Here is a 19,152-nt window from a genome sequence, read left to right as displayed (position 1 = left end):
GAGCATGGGGACTCGGGGAGTGAGGCGTTCCCAATCGGACCGGTTTATGAGGGCAGGGAGGACGCACGTGGCCACGTGCCCACGTGTAAGGATGAGCCGTTGCTCCATGATGCGAGAGCCTCTACGTGGATCACGAGCTCCCGTGTGACGTGATGCGAGGAACCCCACCTGGCCGCGTCAACCACGGCATTGCTTCTTGCCACGTTGGCCCCGTAGAGATGCTAGCGGACCACAGCCCTCAGCTACGTCTGGAAAGTACTACCAACTACTAGATCATGGAAAGATCATTATCATCAATCCATCGATGATCATCAAGTGAGAGAACATGGATATTGCTTCCCGCACACCATATCACGCACCAAATAGGACAGTGATACGGAAGCGGGGATGTGCTATGGACGAAAGAAAATGATCCATCTCTAACCTGCAAATTTGTTCGGTATCTGTTTTTTGATAGGATACCAGTTCATGATGCTGATGTCGGAGACGACTATCCGACGTTGTCCGCATAATTTTCAAACACAGTTTAGTAGGTCAGATGAAATTCACGTAAACATGATGATTTTTTTATAAACTATAACACATTTGGACATTTTCCGTATAAAGAAGACGAAAATTCAAAACAATTTGGACAATTTTTAATTAAACCCTATTCTAAACATAATTTAAATGATCGCCGGTGCCCGTGTCCGGCCATGAGCCTCGAGAACTTAAGTTTCGGCTCTTGCCTTCGCCTTCTTCAGTTCTGCCTCGGCACTGTCCAAACCCGTCTGTAACTTCCGTCTACAGATCCCCGAAAAGTGAACTTGTCCACCTCCACGTCGTCACCAAGCGGCTAATCAACCGACGATGTTGAGCCCACCAATCTTGACTTCAACGGAGGGGAAGGAACGGCGGCATTCTTGGGACCCGAGCGGCGACGAGCAGGTGAACAACGATGTCGTCATGATCATGGTCATGGAGGATCCGAGCTTTTTGGATGAGCAGTAGGTGTTGTACCAAGCCATGTGCAGCGCCCACAAGATCCTCTGCGAGCGATGGCGGTTGCGTGTCCTACGGGCGAAGAGGGACGTCATTTTTGAAGATCAACACGAATGTGACTGAAGAGGATGCACAGGTAGCCGCATACGGCGCCATTTCCACATCTGTCATGCCGCCACCGTGGTTTACACCATGCTGCTATGACCACGAGATCGACCCGTCCACGTTTGACACGACGGACTCGAGCGATGAAGAGTAGCACATGGGACGCCATCATGATATGGGTCCTAGCAGTGGAGGAGGACGGATAAAAGATAAGGTAGAGTGTGTTGTGGTCACTAGCCATGGACATCACCGTCACGCCGATGTGTCGCCTTGCTCCCAGCATGCACCGTTCAAATCAAGGTAGGGTGGCCGTCAGGCCTTGCCCTATCAGGTCCTCCGCCGCTGGATCATAGGAAGGTCACTCCTATTCTTTCCCTACCGCTGCTTTACTTCTCGGACCTGTGAGCTTGCCGGACATGGAAAAGACATGTTGTGGAACCGAGACTCCGTCACGACAGGTGATCCTTTAGATTGGGTTAATAAGTCCCGACCACTTTTATTTAGTTGAAGTGTGCCAAAAATGTAATGGATTTGAACCGGTTTAAATACAAATAATTCAATCTACATGGAATTCATCCGCTTTGTTCAATTTGCTTAGAAATGTAAGCGGACATGGTTAAATGGCCAACTCCCGTATCATTATCCACATGCGAATACAATTTCTGTTTTAGAGTTTTGTATTGAAGGTGTCTTTATATAAAACAGAATAAGAACGGGGCAACAATGACTACCCAACAAAGTGGGGCCCCGTTATGTATGGCGCTAGTGTTAAAAACGTTTTTTATGTTATGGAACGGATGTAGTACAAATGATGAAAACATTTTCTCAAGAGTGAGTTTTGTAAATTTTACAAAGAGAGCAGTTATCTTAAACTGATTGGCCAACACAATTCCATTCAAGCTAGTAACGGAAATTCACACGGATATTCCAAGATCGAGGGGCTTTTGGGCCTCGATGATGAACCTATTCTCATGTGGCCATAGCAAAAAAGGGTGAAAATGACTGGACCCGCCAGTATAAATGAAGAAGGAAAGCGTAGATTGCTTTTTGTCCTCCTCAAAATTTCCCCAAAACTCCTCTTCCCCTTCTTCTTGCCAAGGAAGCAAACAGCGAGCGAGGGCGTGCGCGAATGGCGGATTCGTCGGCGCCGACGCGGGTGATGATGGCGGTGAACGAGTCGTCGCTCAAGGGGTACCCGCACCCCTCCATCAGCTGCCGCTCCGCCTTCGACTGGATGCTCTCCAAGCTCGTCCGCTCCAACACCGACGGCTTCCACCTCCTCTTCCTCCACGTCCAGGTCCCCGACGAGGACGGTACGTGCAGCCGCGCGCCCCTCTCGTGCGCCCCGTGAAATGCCCCATGGGTGGATTTGCTTGCTTGCTGCGTGCTTGGGGTGCTCGACGAAATGCGCCGGTCCCCTCTCGGTCGGCGCAGGGTGGTGGTGGTGGTGGTGGTGGTGGTGTGGCCTTGGTATGCGATGCCGTCGCGATGTGGGCGGTGACTCTTCTCCGATCACAGTGTAGCTGTTTGTTGCACGCCCTAGTGGTTTCATATCAAACGCATTACGAATTCTTAGCATTGATCCATGTTATCCTTACTGCAATCCCACTGTTCATGTACACGGGATGCTTCTACTGCTGCGACCTGTGTAGACTGGTAGTGTTTTGGTTTGAATCGTACTACTGTATGGAACTCAGGGCAGAAGAGGCAGATTGCATACTTCTGATGCATCGTAGCATCCTTTTTGGTTTGCATATATAAGGAGCTTGTTCTGTTTCAGGGTTAGTAAATGGTATGTACTCCCTCTCTAAGCTTTTATAAGACGTTTTATAAAAGCTTACAGAGGGAGTACAATTGAAGTAGGCTACTCATACTAACTGGTAGTTCTTGCCTTGTTGGTAGTTGTGGCATCTGAATTTAAGTGTACCACTACAAATTCCATGATCAGAAGCGGTCGGTATACCAAGTGGCTCTGATTTCCTTACCTGTTGTCTACTGTTAATAATGTACTGAACTGGACTGCTGGTTATGTATTTTTTGCTGTTTCTGGATAGAGGGTACTGCACTGCCTTCTTTATTTACATAACTGGTGTGATACTGGTGCTTTGTAATTTGCTGGGTTGCTGGTTATGTATTTTTTGCTGTTTCTGGATAGAGGGTACTGCATGCTTTTTTTTTTACATAACTGGTGTGATACTAGTGCTTTGTAATTTGTGTAAATGCAGATTGCAGAAGTTTTATATCCTCTAAACTTAATAAACGCATTTGGTGGCACTACACAGTGTATTTTTAAATGCAAGGCATACTGCACAGTTTAGAAGAGCATGTCATTTGATTGATGCGCCCCAGTTGGGCTCACTTCGTCTTCACCCTATTCCTTGTCGCCAGTGATGTAGTTATATTGCTTAACCATGCTATGCTATAAATGGGGTGGGATCACATCGATTATGACAATTTGGTATTTTACTGACAACTATTTTATACCACTTAATTTAATAAAACATCTGGGCGGAGTGGTAATTGGTGGTTCAGAGGGAAGGCAAGGCATTATGGAACATCTACGTCTTGCACCTTTTCTAAGGCTTTGCACCCATAATCTACCACTCCTCAGCTGTTTTTGCTGCTCTACTATTTTCTGCAACACCTTGTTTCTGGTGTTTGCAGAAATGATGCTCTTGCAGCAATATTTTGCTCGTACTACCTGTTTGTGTATAGTATCCTATTTAGGCCATTTTGGGGTGGAAGAGTTTCCTCTTGTCTTGCTGTTATAACTGCACAAAGTGCTATTTGCTTCATTCAACCGTTCTTCAGGAATAAATGACTTTATTTTTCTGTCGGCACTAAAGTTTTTCTTGTCATGCCCTTGGGGGCATACCTCCAGCAAAATTCTGGGAATAATTTGTCCTAAGTCCACTCAAAATATTCAAAATTATTTACAAGAAAGAAGAGTTGCCCATCAATTTTATAGTGGACGAGCAGAGAGAAAGTGCTCCAAAAAATAAAGCTGTTTAATTTTACTTTGCAAAGATTTTCATGAATTAACATGGCAGTATAGTCCTTTTGATTCCCCTGGAATGGCCGGACGAAGGTAAAGGCTCATTGTGCCGTTAATAGCAACTGCAGGGTATTAAGTACGTAATAAGTATCCACATGAGTTGGCTGTCCATCGAGTTGTTTACTAACTTTTGCATGCTTGTTTTTCTCCATGTTTGCTATGCCACTTGAACTAGTGTATGCGACAAAATAGCTTTTGTGCTTTCCAGTGAGTTGACCTGAATCTTTGTTCTGTTCTTGCGATATTTGGACTAAAAGGCACTTCAGCTGATACTCGAAATTCAGTAGAGAATGACCAAGAAAGCTTAGGGAACACTTCTCTTGATGCCACTTCAATTGCTTTTCCTCTTTGTCTCCTTTTTGTCACTTCTTCTTGCTCCTTGAAATAGCTCCTTGCCTGTAAGATATCTGGGTAGTAAACTAACTCAGTCGGTGCTAGTGCTTTATGTTATAATATGGTATACTCCCTCCGTTTCTAAATATAAGTCTTTTTAGAGATTTCATTACGGGACTACATACGAAGCAAACTGAGTGAATCTACACTCTAAAGTATGTTTATATACATCCGCATGTAGTCCCCTAATAGAACCTCTAAAAAGACATATATTTAGGAACGGAGGGAGTAGTTAATAACAAATTGTTTCTATAGGAATCCTGCCTTAAGATGCACTGTCAGGCTCAGGGACCATTTAATGTGGATGTTCAGCCTGAATTCTGATCAGTAAATGACTTCTTGTAGGCTCATGTCACATGCATCTGTAGTATCATTTTCTCCCAGTTTATCATGAAACAGTACACTATGGAGTACCGAGTATTTGCTTAAACATTACATAATCTGGATCATAGTTTTTTTGTCTGCCTGATGTATTTCTGATTTATCTTTGTTGCCAATTCAAAAGGATTTGATGATGTGGATAGTATATATGCATCACCGACGGACTTCCAGAGCATGAAGCAGAGAGACAAGATAAGAGGGATTCACCTACTTGAGTACTTCGTGAATGAATGCCATCGATTGGGGGTAGTTACATTTTGTTTTTTTCTCCAGTACTGTAGGCTCCAGTCAGGAGCAGTTACCGTTTTGGTCCCTAACAGCTTATCTAATTATGCTGCAGATAAAATGTGAAGCTTGGACCAAACAGGGGGATCCAAAGGAGGTTATCTGCCATGAGGTGAAGAGAGTCCAGCCTGATCTTCTAGTTGTGGGAAGTAGAGGCCTCGGGCCATTTCAGAGGTAATTTATGTTAAAATCACTTACCATGTCAGCTTGAATATCATTTTTACAGAAGGTCGTATGAATAATCTTCATTGTGCAGTAACATGGCTACATGTATATTTTGATAAAATGGTTCATCAACTAGGTGTGCATCCCATCCTGGCTAAGATATATATTCACTATCAAATTTTTTCGGCAAAATTGGGCTGGACCGAATGTACTGTGTCGTTGATGCGGGCATTTGAACAGTTGGTTTCGTGAAATTGTTATGATATTACAGTATTGTCCTTCCTCTGTTTCTTTCTGTTTGTTACCTTGGTATAGTGGCAGGTTAACGTTTGCTGTATTCTGAAGCAAGCATACCTATCTTACGAACATGCCAAACATGCAAATGTCGTTTTGCTAATTTTCATGCTTGTTAGATGAATAGATGATTGTACCAGAACAACTTTATTTCTTTTATCAAATGTTTACAGTATTTGCGATAAGCGTTGTATTTTCAGATGCAAGTATAGAACATCAGTTCTTGCATCTTGATCTTGTCAATTTTGGACTTCTGGTTATATAGTTATGATGGAGATCTCTAAGATGAGGATTGAATAGAGGCGCTTTGAATTAGATCTGTTGGATAACCCACAGCTATGTCTTAACAGATCATGGGAAAATAGCCAACAGTTTTTTGTCGTCCTCAAATTTGTGCTGATCACCCATCTAACTTAACCTGTGAAATATTATTGTGGATAAAAACATTAGAATATGGATGCCATGCTTGATTTGCTAACCTTGAACTCAAATCTGAACGTACCACAATAAATTTGATACTGTTGAACTCTGTACATAGGTCTCTTTCGAATAAGTTGTCTGCATTTTATCCTCTGTATTTGGCATACCAAACCTCCTTCCCAATTTGTCATCATGACATGCTTTTCTTAGAAAAAAAAAGTATCTTATTCCTTTCATATTTGTAATAGTAAAAAAGTAACCTTAGATGGACTAGATGATCAGAAAATACATAGTGCATTGTTATGCCCTTGCACCTTCTAATGAAGTCCTACATGTCTAGATTTAAGTTGTGGCCTTTCCCGTTGGTACAGTCGGATCCTGCCATTCCCTCTGATTTGTGTTGGTGCTAAATACTGTCAAGTACTGAAATTTCAGAGTGCATAGATGCAGGCTGTAAGTTCTTTACCACTTTGTGCGCATGCCTGCGCATTAAGAGGGATTTCGACATTCGTGCTCCCTAGACAAGATGCTGCCTTGTAAATCAAGCAACAGTAGAAGCGTGCCTAGCTATTGTGAAAAAAGCCTACTGATAATCACTTTTTAAGTATTACTCTAGGAGAACGTGCCACTACTAAAAAGACTCGATGATTTAACGTCCTGTTCGTACAGAACTAATCGTACCCCCTCCTCAAAAGAAATTAATCATACCCCTGCCTATGATGTAAGTGGTCTATCTGTGTAGAACTAGTAATGCGGTACACATGTACGTGTATGCTATTGCCCTGGTATGTCATTGAGCTGGTTGGCTGCTATTCAGGGTTATGTAATTTGATTACAAATCTTGCCAACTCACTGTTTTCTACCAATTTAAGAGATATAATTACGATGGGATGTAATTCTGCTATACATTACATCTCTGCAACACTTTATAGCACTGATGCAAAGGGCATTTTTACATTGTTATACTTATTTTTTTAGTTTCCAGAAATGGTGAAGTTTTCACATGGACAGATGTCATATGGCTATGTTTGCACCCATAGCCGATAGCTGTGACCAATGCAAATTTTCCACAACCTAATTTTATCTTTCCAGAATAAGAGACGGTGTGAGGGTTTTATCTTCCCATAATATTTTTCAAATCCAGATGCATTCTATCATAGTCTGGGAACGCATCCTTATGATGCAACCATACATAAGGTTTCCTTTTTATGTTTTCAGGTACATTCGTTTTGTTCCTTCCTATGTGACCACAGTATTTTAATATTCAGCTTAGATTCTTCTTCTGACAAAGTGCACATTACTGAACTATCTAGTGTGGTCCATTCTTGCGGGTAAAGCAAGGTCGAATTTTTCGCTTGAACTAAACGGTTGGTGTTTTCCGTTGCAGGGTTTTCTTGGGCGCGGTGAGCGAGTACTGCGTCAAGCATGCTGAATGCCCCGTCATCACCATCAAGCGCAAGGCCAATGAGACTCCCCAGGACCCCATCGACGACTGATGCTCTCGTGAGAATGGGATGTTCTTCACTGCTTGATGGGTCTAATGTACTTACAGAATAAAATCTGGGAGTGGCTGGGAACTAGTAGTACAAACCTTGCAGAGCGCGCCCCAAAACTAGAGTGAAGAACGAAAACGCCGCTATTATCGCGGATGGATCATGGATGCCTAGTAGACAGACAAGAGTACAAGACAAGACACTCTTATCATATGATGAGATACATCAAGTTGTGATGAACCTAAGCTACTGTGATGTGATGTGATGATCATGAACCGGGCTTTGCAGAGACGAACGTTCCGCCCCTTACTTGCTGCCCTTGCCTGACAGCGCCGTTGGCAGCCGCGCCCGCGGGGTACCTGAAACCGGCGTACTCCTTGGGCATGCCGCCGACCTGGGGATGGTGGTGGTGCTGCTGCTGGTGGTGGTGGCGGCCTCTGCTGTCGGCCTTGGCGTCGGTCTTCCACGCGGCGGGTTTCCCCGGCGCGAACTTGATCTCGAAGCCATCGTCCATGTCGTGGATCACCGCGCGGGAGCTGGGCATGGGCTTCATCGGCGGGTACTTGACCTCGAAGCCCTTCTCCAGGTCGCCGCCGACCGCGTTGGTGCCGTAGTAGTGCTGGTCGGCGTAGGCCTTCTTCTTGGAGAGCCGGCGGCCGCACAGCCGCCCCGCGACGCAGGCGACCACGGCGAGGAAGGAGATGACGCCCAGCACGGTGAACACCGGCGCGAAGGAGCCCCTCGACGTGGCGGCCGGCCGCGCGTGCATGATGGGGTCGGTGGCGGGGTAGTACGGCATGGCCTGGGTCATGGAAGCCATCTTCTCCTCTCCTCTCGGCTCTGGAAAACTACTCGAGGAAATGGAAGAGTATGGCTTGCGATGGAGCGTCGCTGGCTTCGTGGGTGCAGAGGGTGCAGCGGTGTGGTCCTTTTATGATGGAGGGGTGCGAGGCAGAGGCAGAGGCAGAGGCCCGGGGTTTGAATTGAACAAAATTCCTTTTCGCTCTAGCACTCCAAGCGCTGGTATGATGATGTTGCATCGCCCATCTTTTCACTCATTCTTTTTCCTTTTCTTCCTCCGTCTCTCGCTCGCCGCAGAGATCTTTGAACGCATCGGACCGCGAGAAAGGCGCCTGCTTTGGAGCAGTTCAATGCGCGGGCTTGGCATAACGTCTCCCTCCCTCGGCATGCATGCATGCATGCAGAGCCTCTCTCTGCCCGGTTGGCCTTGCCCTCACACTCTCACTGTATGTAGTACTATCTCTACTGTGCTGCTGGCTCTCTGCTTTTGCTTTTGGACGTTGCATTGGATCAAAGCAACCGTAGCAGAGAGCAGCGGCGAGCAGGAGCAGGGCAGGGCGGGGACATCACATCGCTTTGGCTTCTTTGATTGCTTTCCCCCTCCGCTTTAGCAGATTGTGGGGGCGCAGAGGAATGAGCGCCTACTGCTTCCGCTTGACTATCACCTTTCTTGGGCATGCCGATCTAAAAACGCCTCGCATATAATCGAATTCCATGAGGTGACATGCTAGGCCTAGGGTTTGGTTTTCCTGTTCCATGATATTTGTTCGAATACGGTCTAGTGGTAGACATCCTCCGTGTAGGCTACGGATGGTATTTTGGCAGCGTGTAGGAGGCACAATAATTTTGCCTATGTACGTAGCAACGTGGACGTCCTTGTCACTCGAGCAGATACATTCTACTGATTGAACCACGAGAAGCATGCACCGCTCAACGACTGGAAATACATAACCCTTTTTGGAGGCCGATAATTCCCATCCTGTATGGAACAGGAGAACTGGACGGCCTAATGTAAAGCCTGAGCAACTTCAACACGTCGATCCAAACGGACGATAATTTTATCTGTTTTTTATTCGTTTGGGTCGGTTATCGGCTTTGCACCCATCGGCTAGGGTTTACCCATATGTACAACAAGGCCGCCTTCATCCGGGCATTGGTGTCTTCGTGTTGCACGGCGGCGGCGATGGCGACGGCGGCAGCTGCCTTTGCCCCTTGCATCTTGCACGTGCCTCCGGCCCTTCTTCTTGGTCGACACCATGGCACGCTCCTCGGGGGTCAACTCTTTTTTCCTTCCTCTTGGGCGACGCGACGACCTTGCGGGGGGTGCGGGCCTTGCCTCTGGCTTCGGCGGCGGCGACGGGCGAGGCCATGGAGGCGATGGCGGCGGCGGCCTCGAGGACGTCGTTCATGACGATGGGAGCGGGCGCGGGGGCGAGCGGGAGGGTTTGGGGGAAATTAAGGGAAAAATGGTCGCTTTGCCGCCGACTTATGGGCCAGGGAGGGAAGTGGGCGGGCGCCTCGCCCGTCAACTTCATATCCGCACCGACGCAAATCAGGTTCAAAAATGAACCGGGAATGGATCGGAAGACGGACAAAAAGCATACGCGCGTCCGTTTGGGTCGGCGCGTTGGGCCAACTTTTGTGCGCACGGACCCAAACGGGCGACGACGGATGAAATGGATCGTCCCGTTGAAATTGCTCTTATGTCCGAGCAGTTTGTTTTTGGCGAAAATGATCAGATCTATTATATTATAAAAGTTCACCCGAAATATAAAGCATCTCAAACATAATAAAAATTACATCAAAATTCCTTGAAAATATCATATAATTTTAACAAGAGTATTATATCTGTAATGCATAGTATCATAAGTTAATATTATATGATAGTTCATTTATTATCATGCACGACACATCATTTAATATGATATAATATTATGATATGATATTCAATCCTCTTTTTCTTTATTTAATTCTATGTCATCTCATCAAAATTACCTAATAAACATGCATGATAAATACATATGATACTTCCATTATGACCAACCTAATAGTTTAGCGAGTTGTTGACTATATAAACATGTCATGGCTTCAAGAGCTAGCATTATTGATCACTAATACAATAGGGATAACTATAAGGTTAATTTGTTTTCACTTTTTTATCTCTTTTCTCTCATTAAATGCTTTTATCAAAGAGCATTGATAGATGTTGGCTCTTGCATAAGAGCTCACTCCTTCACTTTTTGCTTGTCTTACTCCTCCATATAATCAAGAGTGACATGTAAGCAATTAGAGGCAAATAGCACATATCTATCTCCTCCAATATCTCAAAATCTAGATCGGCCAAATATATACTAGGTGATTTCCTTGAAATAAGGCACACGTTTTGATGCACAAGAACCAAAATATCAGCACATACAGTGTTGACTGTTTCGAAAAAGGGTTTCCCCCTGCTTTGTATTACAAAGCAATCAACCGATACAGCCAACAGTAAGTGCTGGGGCGGAAGCAGCACAATCACACCCAAAAGAAACGAAAGAGAAACAACAAGATAAAAATGCCGGCAACGGCGGATCGACAAAAATGAAGAAGTTTCACAACCACTGCGCCCACCGAAGACCTCCCACCAAGCTCCAAAGCACCGGTACCAATCAACACCTCCAAGAAGGACCGCGACGATGACGACGCTGCTGCCAAGGGTTTTCCCCGGTACGTGACGAGGCAAGAGGAAGGGTCGCCCCCGACGCCCTCCAGGAAGGTCCGGCGGCACCCATCGGCGTCGCCGCGTCGGTCCTTGCGGTCCTCGCCGTCAAGGGTTTCTCCCGATCCCAATCTTCACCTCCGATGCTCCTGAGCCTGCCACCAAACTGACCACCATCTTGCGCTACCGCGGTCATGAAGCCTCCACACCGTCTCATCACTGCACCAAGAGGTGAGGCCTGCACAGCAGGGAATAGGAGCCGGGACTAAGGGCCACAACACCGTCGGCACGTGGGAGGGTACAACCTCCACCGTCGTTGATGGTAGCCGACCGGACACAATAGCAGGAGCATACTAGGGCCGTGGGCCCACAAGCCCGGTCGGGCCCTTCATGCCCGCAATGCTCCCGCCATCGCGCTGCAGCAGGCACGCCGTCGGCGTCACCGCCCCCCGTCCGAGCTGCTCCTCCTCCTCACCACACAAACGACGATGAAGCCACACCGGGGGGTGGCCCGCAAGGACCCAGATGGGGCCCGCAGGGCCCAGATCTGGGCCGGGGACGCGCCGCCGGCCAACCTGCGTCACCACGCCGTCTCATCGCCAAGGGGCCACACCACCACCTCGCGCGTCGCCGGCCACTCTTGTCGGTCGCCGGGCCATTGCCGAGATGAGGAGCACCGCCGCCGCCTCCATGCCCCCGAGTAGGGAGCCGCGCGCGCGGGGACATGCAGTCCCGCCGCCGCCAACACCACCCGGCCAAGCGTCGGGGGCGACAGTCGGCGGTGGCAGGGAGTGATGGGGAAAGGAGGGAGGCCGAAGAGGGGAGGGGCTCGCGCCGCCCCGCCCACCTCCCTGGGAGGCGGCACGGGGACGGATCCGGGAGGGGGAAAGGGGGAGGGGGGCGGGGACGGCTGGTGGCGGCAGGGTCCCTAGAAGGGCCGGTGGCGGTGAGGGGAGGATGGGAGGAACCCTAGAGGAAGGTCGGGAACGGGAGCCAAGAACCTCATACAGTGTTGACTGTTGAGCCTATAAGAACAGAAAGATAATACGGCATACATCTCGCAGCACTATCCCAGGCGTATCAAACGTTATTTCTTTGTTTTAAATAAAAAATCAAGCGACTTGTAAAATACGTATCGGACCGTATCAAGAAAACATCCGAGTACCTGATAGTATCCAGCAGGACACGCACACTTTTTGAAGTATCTTGGCAATATGGGATGAAGGAACGAATTTACACTTGAAACAAAATATATACTTTCTCCGTCACGGTTTAAAAGACATGCATGAAAATTTTCTGAAACCAATATGGTTATTGATTGGTTGTGAGATAGTTAAAAAAATAGCATTCATCCTATGCATTCATATAAAAGTAGTACAATAGAGTATTAATTAGCTGATAGGAGTAAATGCAATACGATCTAAACCTTGTCTGTTATGGAAAAACACGTAAATTTAACTATGCCTTCTAAACTGTGACGGAAGTAGTACTATATCACTAATCTTTTTAGAATTAAAGTCTCTCGTTCAATTAAATCATTAATTTAGAATTGGATCACTGATTTTGATCGGATCAACAATCTTTTACTTAATTATTTTAATTTCTATGCTCTCTTATTTCGTTGAGAAATTAAATATTGAATTTGATTCATTATTTTGACTGGGTCAGCAATTTTTTATATCAATTAAAGGAAACCAATCTATAAAAACTTATCAAATCTAGACACCCTCCAATCATCTAGAAAAAGATAGCGTCAACATGTGATACTATGTAGCATCAATATATGATCCTATGTAGCATCAATATACTACATACACTCACCGACGTCGATTTTTTTTTCTTACATAAGTATGAGTTGATTAGAAGATCACAAAATCACACCACGAAAACCCGTCAAAACCCCACATTATATGAATAAAAAGAAAAGACACTCCATTATCTTTCCCACTAACCAGACCTAATACTCACTCCATTCTAAAATTTAAGGTGTATTAGTTTATTAAAAAATTAACATTTTTAAGCTTTAACCAAGTTGAGAGGTAAAAATATCGACATACATAATACTAAATACTAAAATATGAAAAATTCATCTCATGAGGAATCTGAGAATCTGGTTTGATGATATGGATACTGAAATACTTTTTTCAAAAATGTGGTCAAATTTAAAGAGGTTTGCCTTTTCAAAAATTAAGACACCTTATATTTTTAAGATAGGTTAAGTATTAAAAAATTATGAAAATCAAAAAATATCAACAACATAGCAAAGCGTGTTCAACCCTTCTAAGTACAACGTGTAATGCTTTAAACTCATTAATTCACATCGGCGGAGTTCAAATAATGGCATATCCAAAGGCAACCTACAAATCGATGCATCCCTGTTGTCTATACCGTGAAAATCATCCAACATGGATCTGTATCTATTTGAACAACGGTTTAAATGTATTTTTTTCGTAAACCAAAGACAAACATAGAGAGGCTTTGCGGGAGCCCGATCTGCCCCCAAACCCGTGCGTGATCACGCTGGCCCATAACCCCCCCCCCACCACCACCCATCCTATTTTTTCAAAACCCTTCCCCTGCTTTTCATGTGCCACTTGTCGCGTCACATTCATGCCGGTCAAGAGTATGGAGCGCCGGCATTGATGCCAATGATTTGATCGAAAGGGAAGGCGACGCAGATGTACGCGACCTCTTGGGTGTTGCAGCTTCAATGCGTACGCCGCATCCCGAGGAATCAACCCTAATTGTTGCACCGAATTGAAGCGTGCTAATCGCCCCTCCATCTAGCCTAGTCGTGGCTATTTAAGGCTTACGCCGGTGACGAACGAATCCACACTCCTCTTCCCGAGCATTGCACCATTCTCCTCCCCCTCGTCGAGCCCTTCCTCCTCTCCCAATCCAGCGGCGATGCCGAAGTCCTGGTTCTCTGTGCCGATGGAAGTTCCTCATCAGTAGGATCGTGGCGTCACCGCCCTCGCTCACAAGGTCCATCTGCATCCACGACTGCGGGCTCCTCTGGAAAGGAGGAGATAGTCATGTCCTCCGACGACGAGGAGTACCAGCAGAGACCATGTCTCCTCACAGAGGCGGCTAAGACATAGGAAGATTTCGTCTGTCATATCAAGATAACGACGTAGCGTTCACTCAGTCAGATGGCCCCTACGCCACCATCGCCGGCGCGCGTGAAGGAAGAGCCATCGTCCCTGCCGCGAGTCCAGCATCTCTAACATGTGAAGGTTGAGCCACCGTTCCCATCACGGAATCGTGACATTCACATCTGCGGCCGAGTGCAGCACGAGCCGACGCCCTCTAGGGCCTCCGTCGCGTGAAGGACGAGCCCCCCTCAATGCCTCCGCCAGATGAAGGACAAGCCAGCTTCGTCCCCACCGCACAACCGCTGCGCGCGGATTGACGGGCCCACCTTGCCACCACGACGGCATCGCCGCCCGATAAAGGAGGATCTGCCACTCGCGATCGGTAAGGCGGGTGGCCGCATCCTCCACTACCTCGAAGTGACGGTTTCGGCGATGCCTCCGGCTCGGGCCGTGGTATACGAGGCCGAGCGCGCGGTGCGGCAACACGCGAGGTACAACCAGCGCAATACATGTTGCCGCATCGCGTGCGCCAAGATGGACGTGGCGGCGAAATGGGTCCGCAACGGTCCAGACCTCACCGCGGTGGGCGCTCGACCGCTCCGTCAGCACCGCGGAGGCGGACGCCCGACGCCACCGCCGACTTAACAGCAAGATGGCCAGGATCGACGAGGAGTGGTCGTTTAGCGAATGTTCCGCCAATGCTGGCTAGGGGCAAGGCCATCACCAGGGCGGCTTCGACCGTGGCCAGGGCAGCCCTTTGCACGACGCACCACGAGGCGGATAGGCTCCTTCGCAAGCGTCAGGCACCTGCCGAACAAGGCTGACGCAGCCCTACGGCATCTTTGCGTTGAGGGATAACGATGATGACTGCAATGGGGCATGACAAGGCGGCCACGCTTACAAGGTGGTCGTTCGATATAGGCTTTAGTTTTTCTTATATACTTCCTCCATTCCTAAATATAAGTCTTTCTAGAGGTTTCACTAGCGGACTACATACGGATGTATATAGACATACTTTAGAATATATAGATTCATTCATTTTGCTTCGTATATAGTTCTTTAATGAAATCTCTAAAAATATATATATTTAGAAATGGAGGAAGCAGTTTTTAGTAAAAACGATCAAAATATCATCCCTTTATGTAAATTATATCCGAACTTAAATAAATTAAATAAATTCTTACAGATTTGAGAGAATTTTGTGCTGTTAGCTTTAAATTATTGGCTAATTAGTGCATCTCCAACAGAAACGCTAAATATGCCGCGCACGTTGTAGAAAACGACTTTTTAGTGCACGCGACCGAACCAACAGCTCCAGCAGACTCTTAAAAATCACGCGCGCACTAAAAACCACTCCCCGCGCCGAATAAAACTGCACCGCGCGCTGCTTTTTTCCAGCGTTCACTACGGCACGCTGAACAACGACCCGCCCGCGCGAATGTTACCAATTGCCGGATCTGAAATATCCACTCGCGCGCGACTTTCTCATCCTCTCCAGCAACACGTCGACGCTTCCTCCTGGTGTTCCCACCACGCGCACCGCTTCCCCCTCTTCCCCGGTGGCCACCGCTGCTTCCTCCGTCGCGGACGCACCTGAAACGTCCCGTTCTGCACACGAACATCACCCGCCGGTGGGAAGCTATTTATTGTATTGGAGTTTAATTATTTGTTTGAGTTGTAATAATAACTGAACTATTTTTTGATGAATTATTTTGTGTTTGTTTGATCTTCTTTGTTTCACATTGAATGTAAAATGTTATTTTTGTTGAGCGCACACGCTTTATTTTGTCGCGACTGCTCAAGCGGCGTTCTGGCACGCTAAAAAAATCGACGCCTAATGAAGCAATTGTGTGGTCCGGCATAAAAAAGGCTATTTCGGTGTTGTAAAAAAAATTACACGTTGTATGGTAACGCCTCCGCTGAAAATGCTCTTACATGTCTATATTCCATATTTAAGTCCAGGGACATGTGAATGAGGCGTTGCAGAGACCGGGCTCGAGTGAGCCCGGTATACCTAAAAAATATTGTATATTTAAAAGCTTCAAAAGATATCATTTTTTATACAAATACATATACATGATAGTCAAGTATGTAAAAAGTTTTATCAGGTAATTCGACTATTTACGTGCTACATAAAAAAAATTGGTCCAAACACAACAAAGATAAGACCCATTTTAATTTGTGTATTTGTCTTTTTTGTATACGCTACATAAGAGCATAAATACCAATGAAAAATTATATGCACGTATTATGAATATATACCTATGTATATACTTTTTCAGGATTTTTGGTGTGTGAAAATAGTATTTTGGTAAAAAAAAGGCTTTGCTGGAGCCCCGGAGCTGCAATGCTTTAGCGAGGACTTGTCCCTTGTTTGTGAACTAAAGCGGAAGAAAATTTACGGATGGTCGTTGAAGATGTCCTAAGAGCATGTCTAGTAGAGCCCTTAAACCCTCAAATAAACAGAAATAACCGTTATTTATGGGTTGAAACGAAAAAACAGCAAATAATAGAACCCCTAAACCCTTAAAAAAATTACGGATTGGATCTGGGGTTACCCTCCCAATCTGTAAAAGTGATGATTGGAGAGGGAAACCCACCTCCAACCCGCACTCCACCGGTCGTTGCGCGGGAGGGAAATTTCCCCTCGTGCGCTCCCTCCCGTCGGACGCCTCGTCGATCCCGTCACCCCCGCGGCGAGCCATGGAGGCGCCGCCGGACTCCTCCGTCGCCCCGGCCGCCCCGCCCGCATCCTCCCTCCCTCCGCCCGTCGCCCCGCCCCGGCCTCGGCCTCGGCGATGCCTGCGCCGGCCCCATCCTCGCTCCCTCTGCCCGCGCCGGAGGTGCCGTCGGTGGTGGCCGTCGGCGCGAAGAGGCGGCGTGCTGGCCAGCACGTCGTCCTCCCCAGCCCACCCCGGCCGCAGCGGCGCCGAAGGTGAGGAAGAAGCCCTCCCTTGGGCCGATGGGGGCAGCGGCGTCGAAGGTGAAGAAGACCACCTCCAGGAAGAAGCCGACGCCCGCCCCGCCCGCCCCAGTCGCCCCGTCCACCCCGGCCCCCGCACCTCCGCCCGTTGTGCACGAGGTGCTCGACGGAATGCCTGCCCCGCCAACGTCGTTCATGGGGCTTCTCGAAGAAGCGGAGGTGGACATCGGGGCTCCTCCTCTCGAACCCTTTTGTGTTTGGCGATGACTTGCAGGAAGAGGGTGATGAGGAGGAGGAAGGGGAAGATGAGGAGGAGGTGACCGAGATAGAGGAGGAGGCGTTCGCTGCCGTTGCGAAACCCACCGTGTGCTCGACAAACTATAGCGAGGACGAAGATATTCTCTTGGTTCGTGCTTGGGCACATGTGGGGTTGGATGCAAGCACCGGTACCGATCAAACCGGTAAACGCTATTGGCAACGCATAGAGGACATCTATTGCAAGATCAAGCCGAAGACCGGTGGGTACATCCCTCGTAGTTATCGATCGCTTCAAGGCCGGTGGGAGTCGATGAAGCCCCATTGTGCTCGTTGGAGTGCGGCAATGGACCAAGTGAAGGATGCACTGCCTAGTGGAACCATGAAGAGTGACTATCTGAGTACATATATGTTTTTCACATTTATTTTGATTTTTTATGCTATTATTATGTGAGTACATATATGTTTACTATGCTATTGGTGGGTTTGTAGGAGGCAATTGCTGACTTGAGGTACAAGGAGATGACCACTTCCAAGGGCAAAGCATTCCCATTTAAACATGTTTGAAAAATTCTTCAAACTTATGACAAGTGGAAGTGGAGGACTCCACCACCGGCGACAATTGAGGTGCTTGATGGACGTGGAAGTGGTCTAGGAGATGGCGTCAGGTGCAACTTTTTGGTGATGGTGTCGATGAATGGGAAAGATGATGATTGTGTGATGTAAACTATTAAACCATGCATCAATGATCTTCATTTCCGTGTTTGTTTTGAAGGTTGATTGTGTTTTTTTAGTGAAAATTGTGATATGTCAAATGACAGTTTTAAAGGTTGGGGTTGGGGCAAAGACTAGAACACTCAAACCCAACCCTTATAACGAAATATTCCGTTATAAGAGTTGGGTTTAAGTGTTCTAGTCTTTGCCCCTGTTTTTCAATTGTTAAAAGTGTAAAAAATGATCAATTCTTAACCGTCAAAACTGGTTTTAGATTTAAGAATTTGAGGGCTCTATTAGACATGCTGTAAAGCAGCACTCGTGTCCAGTTGGGCGACCGCCCGGAGGCGAGGAGGATGCTTGCTTGCTACATTCGCTCTGCGCGCTGCGCGGCGCCACAATTTGGTCGCGTCACGCGGCGCTGCCGCTGCTTTGCTCGGCCGGGCTGTCCTGCTCCTGTCCGCAGTCGCACTCGAGAGAGATTCCTGCCGCTGCCAGGTCCCAGGTGTCGTGTCGCCACCCATGCCCGTGTTGTCACCCTCACCCGGGTACACGACGACGACAAGAGAAAAAAGCAAGCTATCGCCGTACTACTACTACAGTGCTCCTACCTGGCATTAGCCAAGCAGTCAAGCCAGCGTCCAGACCTACGGAGCACGTCCTCCGGTGAACCTGATTCACAAAATGGAAGAGTTGTAGGTGCATTTTGCGTGCATCGTGCTATACTGCTGTGAACTCATCGGCCGCGTTAGCGCTACACAGGGGCAATCTGGGTACGAGGAGCTCCGGAGCCTAATGTCCCGCCAAGTATTTTGCCCTAGCACCGTGTCTGTTTTTTGAACTTGATCTTGCTTGGACTAGCACTTTGTACTACTGGTGGATTCCTTTTCTTTTCCTTTTGTACTGCGGGTAGAATCTACATGGTTCAATTCGAATTTGTACTGCAGTAACACTTTAATTGGCGTGATAAGAGTAACTTCAACTTGGCAACCCAGATGTGCGATTTGTCTGTTTAAGTTGGTCACACGGAGAGATGCTTTTTTATTTGGGTCGATCGATGCGCCAAACGGAAGGCAGATTTAAATTTACCCGTA

The 19,152-nt window shown here is 47.3% G+C and overlaps 2 protein-coding genes across 2 annotated transcripts; one reads left to right on the top strand and one right to left on the bottom strand.

The window, feature by feature from the left end:
- Positions 1–2,127: 2,127 nt before the first annotated feature.
- On the top strand, positions 2,128–7,817 carry LOC123401731 (universal stress protein A-like protein). The gene is made up of 4 exons (XM_045095586.1): positions 2,128–2,399; positions 5,040–5,161; positions 5,256–5,374; positions 7,467–7,817. The coding sequence occupies exons 1-4, from the start codon at positions 2,216–2,218 to the stop codon at positions 7,573–7,575; spliced, it is 534 nt and encodes a 177-aa protein (XP_044951521.1). The 5' UTR covers positions 2,128–2,215; the 3' UTR covers positions 7,576–7,817.
- LOC123401730 lies at positions 7,581–8,740 on the bottom strand. Its single transcript, XM_045095585.1, has one exon. It carries the CDS (start codon positions 8,390–8,392, stop codon positions 7,841–7,843), a length of 552 nt encoding a protein of 183 aa, XP_044951520.1. The 5' UTR covers positions 8,393–8,740; the 3' UTR covers positions 7,581–7,840.
- Between the last annotated feature and the right edge of the window lie 10,412 nt (positions 8,741–19,152).

The sequence above is a fragment of the Hordeum vulgare genome, chromosome 6H (genome assembly GCF_904849725.1).
Source record: "Hordeum vulgare subsp. vulgare chromosome 6H, MorexV3_pseudomolecules_assembly, whole genome shotgun sequence".
NCBI classification, from domain to species: Eukaryota; Viridiplantae; Streptophyta; class Magnoliopsida; order Poales; family Poaceae; genus Hordeum; species Hordeum vulgare.
The sequence above is the reverse complement of the archived record's forward strand: the minus strand, read 5'-3'. Positions and strand labels throughout refer to the sequence as shown.